At 35.8% G+C, this 7,768-nt stretch overlaps 1 protein-coding gene across 1 annotated transcript; it reads right to left on the bottom strand.

Annotated features, from left to right (window-relative positions):
* Positions 1–423: 423 nt before the first annotated feature.
* On the bottom strand, positions 424–5,339 carry LOC140826851 (alkaline/neutral invertase A, mitochondrial-like). The gene is made up of 6 exons (XM_073189370.1): positions 4,317–5,339; positions 3,252–3,411; positions 2,822–3,033; positions 1,379–1,872; positions 1,162–1,210; positions 424–780 (listed from the first exon to the last, which is right to left on the bottom strand). Exons 1-6 carry the CDS (start codon positions 5,049–5,051, stop codon positions 454–456), a joined length of 1,977 nt encoding a protein of 658 aa, XP_073045471.1. The 5' UTR covers positions 5,052–5,339; the 3' UTR covers positions 424–453.
* Between the last annotated feature and the right edge of the window lie 2,429 nt (positions 5,340–7,768).

Genomic DNA, 7,768 nt, shown 5'->3' on the forward strand with positions numbered 1-7,768 from the left:
GCTTTTGCCATAGTAATTTAGTTTATAAAAACATTCCCAACTATTTTTTAAGATTTGTTTGAAATATAGACAAACTAAAGACAAAATTAACAATTCATAATATGAAACTTTGCTCATGATCCACACTTGTATAAGATATATAGATTGCATGTAAATGTAGATTTTATTTATTTTTAGAGACACGGTACTCATATACATATGAGAGAAGAAAATTCCAAGTCTTGTAAATGAAATACATCGATATAAACTTGTATGGTTAAAATAAACTACGAGGCCACTCGTATAAATTGGAGGGCACTTCCACCTAAGAGCATCCCAAGTCGAAGCAACGATATGTGTGAAACAAACTCGTGCAAGTTGTTTTTCGTATAAAAATAACATCATGAGATGCTCGTAAAGCTACCTAATGTAGAGCAGAAACCGGATCATGTCTATTGGAGAATCTGGTTTTCTTCAGACTAGAATCTGTGACTTGGCAAGCCTACGGGAGCACTTCTTCCGGCTTGAGTTGCTCAAAGCACAGACACATGTTTCAAGAAGATCATAGTCTTCTTTCCAAAACAAAAGGGATGCCATTTCAGGATTATCTAGCAGCATTTTAGATGTCAGATATCCAGCGATAGACCATGTTTGGTACAGTCTAGCTTGCTTTCCTATGAACTTTCCATTCCTCGTGTCGTAATACTCAGGCCATTGATCTGTTTGTAGCCTTTTCTCGGCTAAAGTGATTGCTTCCTTGGCCAGTTCTGTTCTACCCATCTTCATGCATGCCAATGTGAACTGAGAGAATATGAGAAGAATTCAAGAAAAGTTCTTATTGGTCAACTTCAATGACAGTATATTACTCGTCTTTCGTTTCTCTCTGATTATTCGTGGTTCATCAATATAGATTCATGAGAATCTGGTATCGACATAACATACTTGGAGTATATGTTTTCGAGTTGTGTGGACCAAATATACAAGAATTCACCCTCTGAAGTTTATAACAACATTAACATGATATTTATGGCTCTTTTACTTCATTTTCATCAGAATGGGTTAATGTTATTTAACACCATCTGTTCATCAACTAAAACAAAATGAAGAATTGATTACTGTAGCTACGGGATTCCATTCCAAGTCTCTTGCAAATGAAAAAAAAAATTTCCAAGCTATTCTTACCTGCCATAGCAGTGTTGGCCACGATCCACCATTATGGTATGACCAAGGTCTGCAAAAATTCAAATAAATGACATTCAGGACAGTATTTTAGCATTTAAAATTTTCAAGCCTGCTTCATGATTACACGTATGGACAGAGTTACACATGTTTGTAGCAAAGAACCTTCACATACACTGGAAATTGAAAACAACACATGACACAAGTTGTGGGAACTTACGTATTCTTTGGATCACTGCCGGTGATTATTCGCCATTCATCTGACTCCAGAGCAGGGTAACATATCTTCAAAGGCATTTGACCGATAAGATCATCCCATTTTGCTTCTATAAGATTAAGTATAGCCTCGTTCTGTTTTGGAGTACCCAAGGACGACACTATGGACCAGAGATTTCCGAGTGTGAAGAACCTAAAGTCCATGTGAGCTGGCTGCAGATTGCCGATAAGATAACCTCCCGTCTCAGGAATCCAATGCATCAACCATTGAGGAATTTGTTCAGGGTATATATTAAACTTGTTAGTGGCTTCTGTGGAATATTCCTCAGTCTTATATCGGTAGATTTCATTAATTTTCTTCAGATCAACCCAGTAATATTCGCGAATATGAAATGACAGCGCACTGAGCCTATTGCTGATAGCCCTGACCAAATTTTTGGATCCATCATCTAATGTAAGCATCTCACGCGCACACCGAAGTGCTGAGTAAAACAAAGCCTGCAAAATAAACATGTTAAGAGCAAGCCTTTGAAGTTCAAAGTTTCTATCTCAAAACAATTGTGTGCATGCATTTGCTAGGAAATTTTTGATAGCTTAATCACACACACTCTCCAATAAATTCACAGGGAAAGTAAATCACACCACACACGATAGTGAACCAAATATGCAATATTTAATTGACATCCCGAGACAAATTGTACTTTGTTTTGTTCTCTATTTTTCCAAAAATTGAAAAATGAACTTCTTGGACAGTTTTTATAAAATCAAAATATCATACAAGCATTATTTCAGTACATAACCATACACCAAACTATCTAAGTGCAAGAGGACGCTCTGTCACTTCTTATATCTTCACTGGGAATTGTGTTCTATAATGTGAAGCATTTTCTCATAGATTCTTACTTGCAGCCTGAACTATGTTTCAAAGAGGATTAATGCCCATCAAATAAATTGTCATATCCTTGCCCAGGGCTATGGTTATGATATTAAAGAGAGAGTCAATGAACCGTCTCCCCTCCTCCCAAAGCAAGTGGATAGGAAGAAGGGCTAATGGATAGAGAGGGGGAAATATCTCAGGTGACACTCACACAACAGATGTTTTTCTTGCATGGAGTAGTTAAAAACAACGAACAATACAGAAAACAGCACAATCAGACAACTTAAATTATGGATTTAGAGAAAATGAATTTTAGATGTCATTGTGCCTAAATTTCAGATTTCACGAGGACATATATGAGCTTTTCTTCACCGACCTTAACAGCTAAAATTAATGAGAATTGCTATGAATTTAAAAAAATTCAAATAGATAGTTATGTATCAGAAAAGAAAGTCCACGAGACTTTTGAGCGACCAATAAAAGTAAAGAAAACAGTATGTAAAAAAGGCCCAAAATAAAATGGCTAAGATATTTATACGTAAACATACAAAAACTGGCGGAAGAACTTACTTGAATCTCTAAGGGATGCCCGTGAATACCCATTCGTCGATCTATCATACAAGAGCCATCAGTGACAAGCAATGAAGGAAACATATCGAAACCATCAGACAAACAAAGGTTTAGAATAAGTTTTATCCCTGTCTGAACGTCCACCCGTTCCTGTAATGCATAGTCACCGGTAAGCTTCCCATAAGCTCTTAGTAAGATGATCCACCATAGTCCTACACAAAACTTACAATTTTAATTTTAAAGAACTAGTAAGTCGATTTGACACAAATGGGCGCTCTAATTCACATGCAGTTGAATTAAACAAAGCTCATTTTCATAAGAAATGAAACTAGGAAGGGACAGAGAAAAGAAAAGAGATCAAATAAGGCTACATATTATTCAAACTCAAATATAACTACCAATCACCAGCATTAACTAGAAACACACGTACCAGAGTCGACAGGTGCAACACGGCCAATGGCTGACTCTCCAAAATCAGGATCTAAAACTTCTTCAAACTTGTTATCATCTAAAGCTACGAATCTAACTTTAAAACTTGCTGGCATCAATCCCTGTCCAGGGCTGTAACAGTCCACTGTTTTCTCCCAACTCTAGTAACAAATAGGAGGGCATAAGGAACAATAAACTAAACGAGAAGACTTATGAACCAAATCACACCCTAAGTGACCTCCACCAAGATCAGTAAGATAAATATTTTAGTATACGAAGAACTAAGCCTGAGCAACAAATCACTTTCGTACTTACCTCATTGGTTTAACGTTATCATCTTTTAACCATGTAGTTGCTCTAAGAAAATGAATAGCACATTGTAGACTGAAACTTAAAATGAAATTGCAACAAAGAGAAACCAGCATTGCATTTCTAACTCGACGTGCATTTATGTATACGTTTAAAATGTACTTTAGTTCTCATCAACCGAAACCTGCAGCATACACTCATATGCCAGAGTAAAATATAGAGTCAAAGGTCTTCTCTGTTGCAATAAATAAGAAAGCATTTAAAATTGTAAATCTTCTCATAATTAAATTCATTCAACCTCCCAGCCCCAAAACATTGGAATTCCCAGAAAACTGATAGAGCCTCGATCTTTTAAAATGGAAAAGTTTACAAGTTTCTAAACAATATTCCTATATAATGCCACCAGACACTGAGATTCGATTCCTCAGCCGTATTTGATTGATCTCAATTGTCACGTATTTCTTCCACTCTACGTTAACTTTCTATCATTTGCATTATGCAATCATTTGATACCTCTAAAACACGTAAAATAATCCACTCAAACAATTAACTTTCCATAATCTCAATCCATTGAAAATGGAGTCTTAAAAATGACCAATTTAGGGGGGGAATTCAACTTTTGCAAATTTAAACAACCTACAAGAATGTAGAAAGTGGAATTCATCATATATCAAATTAAAAAACAAAATAAATATAATGCACGGATATATCATCGGCATATGTGTACGTAAATGGACAAAATTGAAAATCATAATACCTGTAGCTGCAGGGTGTGAAGCAGAAAATTCCTCACAATCTCCCCTTCCCCCTTCAGCAAAAAAGCGAAGGCCGACGGTACAAAATCTCTTATAAACACCTGATCATAGTTAAGAGGCAACTTGTCATTAGGATCATTCGCAGCCATAGTCCCCAGAGGACTCCCACAATACGTCACAATGGCGTTCCTCAGCAGCCTCCACGCCTCCTTTTCCACCTCAGACTCTTCTTCACCGGCTCTCACTCTCTTTGTTTCATCTGTTCTCTCACTTTTTACATCATTTTCGAGATTTCCACATTCTATCTCATCTTCATTTACCGCTGCATTTGAATCCAAATCAATCTTCTCCACCGCCAATGGCTTGGCATTAAGCCCACCATGCACATAAATTCTCTCGAAATTCTTGTCATTCACGTGGGTTTCAACAGAAGTTGACAAATCCCTGATATTTGATGCAGCACTCGCAATCACAAAATGGCTTCTTGGGCAAGAATCTCGACCGAGGGTGTTTGACAAAATACCCGACCGACTCCAATTCCCGTTTCGGGAAGAATATGATCTCTGCGCATTGTTGAATATGGTCTTAAACCCCGAAAACCGAGAGGAACACGTGTGAAACTTGTGGGTTCTAAATTGAAAATTAGAACAAACCGAAAACTTGGAGGATTCGGGGAAAGGAACAACCAAAAAAGGCGCGTTCTTGCAAGGCAAAAAGATTCTACAACCGGGCTTCATGTTAAAAAATCTGACCAATTTATTCCAAAAACAAGTATTATCACGAACCAGAACCGAAACAAAGGGAAAAAAAATCCGCCACACCCGTATAATATGTACAAGAATCAGATACTACGCCACTAAAATCTAGTTCTTGGTCACCAACATATATAAATATATGTATAACAAACGGATATAAGAAATGTGGCGAGGGCAAAAATTCGAGGAAACACAATCAGATTTTGTGGGAAAGAAATAACGTGTGCTCTTGAAAAAGTGGGCAATGGTCGATTGTGGTGGTACAAGCAATCCCCGTTAATAATAGCCGCGGCTTCGACAAGTGGGGTATCGGGTATCCTATTGCATTTTGAAAAAATCTTTCCCTAAAAATCGATTAACCTAGCGTATGAGATGGGTCAGTCGTATTGATAATCATAATAAAAAATAATATTTTTGATATAAAAAATAATATTTTTTATAAATGACTCTAATAAAAGATCTGTCTCACGAAATATGATTCATAAGATCGTCGTTGACGTCCTAAAAATTTGGATAGCCCCGCTGACCCACATTCGGGAATTTGGACATTTTTTGAAAAAAAAAAACGTATTTTTAAAAAACATCATTGGGCATATTTTGTTTTCATAAAAGACAAAAAGAATATGGTCCATGTGAGATTTCACGTTTTTAATTAAAATATTTATACTTTTTGTCAATATTTAGATTAAATAATAGTTTTGTACTTTTGGCAATATATAATTGGTAATAATCTAACGCACATGTTGCATGTGTAGACCATTTTTTTGTCTCAAACAATTTTTGTTTAAAAATTAGAAATGCTATTAGCATTTGGATTAAGTAACATCAAGCGTGTCAAATAATGACACATGTCAGCTTACTTCCAAACAAAATTTATATTAAAACTTAAAATGTTTACTAAAGTGCATAAACGTCTTTTCTCTGAAGAATAGATCGGTTCGTCGTCACTCCATAAAAAAAATAGAAACGGTTTTTTATGAGATTATTTGACAAATTACTAGAAACGATATTAAATAGGATGATTATTTGCTGTTTTTAAAGTTTATAGTGTTTTAAAATACTTTTTTTTTGGGTAAGGGGCAATAGGTTTATGTAACCTTCTTCTCTATTAAAATATGTCATAAATAGTGCATGTTGAGTGTATTTATAATTTTCTTTATATATGTCGATTTATTAATTTTAATTTGTCTGAATAGTTTTATTTTTTATTATGCTTATTATTTATTTATTTTTTTATTATGCTTATTATTTATTTATCTTTTGGTCTTTAGAATCGGTAAGTTATTAAAATTTGAGGTTATTAAAAAAAATGGTGTAATCTTGAAAGAGTAAAGGTAAAGGTTTTCCATATATCTTTTATCTATGCTGATCATATTAATATGTAATAAAAAAATGAAATAATGAATTATATTAAAATAAAGATTATTTATTATAATTGAGTCAGTATATTCTCTAGTCAACAGTTGGCTTACATGACATCTAATCTAACAATAATAACATATTTATATTATATCATGCATTGGTTGAGTGTGAGAACAAAGATAATTGGACATGATTTTTGAAGCTATTGGATGATGATATCATATCTCTGAATGATGATACTTGGACCTTTACGACAGAAAAGCAGAAGGGACTGATTCCTGCATTTGAAGATCTGTTTTCGTATGTAGATCATCGCTTTTTTGTTTGTAAGACACCTACGCACCAATATGAAACACGACAGATTCAAGAGCCTGTCTGTGTTATGGGCTGCGACAATAATTGAAGAATGTTAGAGTAGATGTCCTGCAAGCCAACGGTTGGCTAGAGAATTTATTGACTCAAGTGTAATAAACAATCTTTATTTTAATATAATTTATCTTTTAATGGTTTCGTAATACTTTATCTGTATACCCATGCAAGCAGCATAGATAAAGTCCTTGATTATGCTTTAATGCAAATGAATCGTAATTCGATGTTGAAACTCATTTGTAAACACTGCATATTCTAAATTCGTTCCTAGTCGATTCAGCCGCCTAAAACATGGATAAAGGTCGCTTGAGCTCGAGACTAGCATCTGTGATGTTGTGTACTGCGTTTCTTGGTAAGGGCATAGAGATGTCCAAACATACAGATGGGTAGTCATATGATGATTATACCGAACAACTCTCCCTCGGACTTTCCAAGTGGTTATCATTCATCGAGAGGATAAGTCCGTGGTTATGATTGTACACCATTAGTCCTTACGACCCGGGACAACACTGAGGCTCTATATGCTAGGGCTGTGCTTTGACTCGTTTACCGGCTCCAGGAGAGTCATCAGGTGGCGAGGTTGGGTACAGTTGCGACACATATAGGAGCCAGTGCATTGTAGTCGGGGATTCACCGCTCACCTATGGGTGTGGATATCCTATGTGATCTAATGAAATAATAGTGCATGGAATCTCTGGCCAGAGTATGAGATGTATATTGGAGAAGGAGTTCTCTAATAGTACACGCGATGCCACTATTATAGTTATCACATAGTTATCGAATTAATATGCAACCCTCGATGAACCAATGGTTGCAGATTCGATCGGGATATATGAGATGAAGGGACCGTACTGTACGTTAATCATAATCGACTGGTTCTTGCAGGCACTATCAGTGATACCTAGGGGATCATGGGGCGATGCTACTAGACGCTCTTACCATGATCCGATGGGTGCAATTAGAAATGA

Source organism: Primulina eburnea, chromosome 3 (assembly GCF_022965805.1).
Source record: "Primulina eburnea isolate SZY01 chromosome 3, ASM2296580v1, whole genome shotgun sequence".
NCBI classification, from domain to species: Eukaryota; Viridiplantae; Streptophyta; class Magnoliopsida; order Lamiales; family Gesneriaceae; genus Primulina; species Primulina eburnea.

What these genes read in the sequence shown, in the direction of transcription:
- LOC140826851 (XM_073189370.1), bottom strand. Translation starts at nt 5,051, where the DNA reads ATGAAGCCCGGTTGTAGAATCTTTTTGCCTTGCAAGAACGCGCCTTTT. An exon ending in GGCAGTGATCCAAAGAATAC is followed by an intron (nt 1,211 to 1,378) that starts GTAAGTTCCCAC and finishes GAATTTTTGCAG; the next exon opens with ACCTTGGTCATACCATAATG. An exon ending in GGCCAACACTGCTATGGCAG is followed by an intron (nt 781 to 1,161) that starts GTAAGAATAGCT and finishes ATATTCTCTCAG; the next exon opens with TTCACATTGGCATGCATGAA.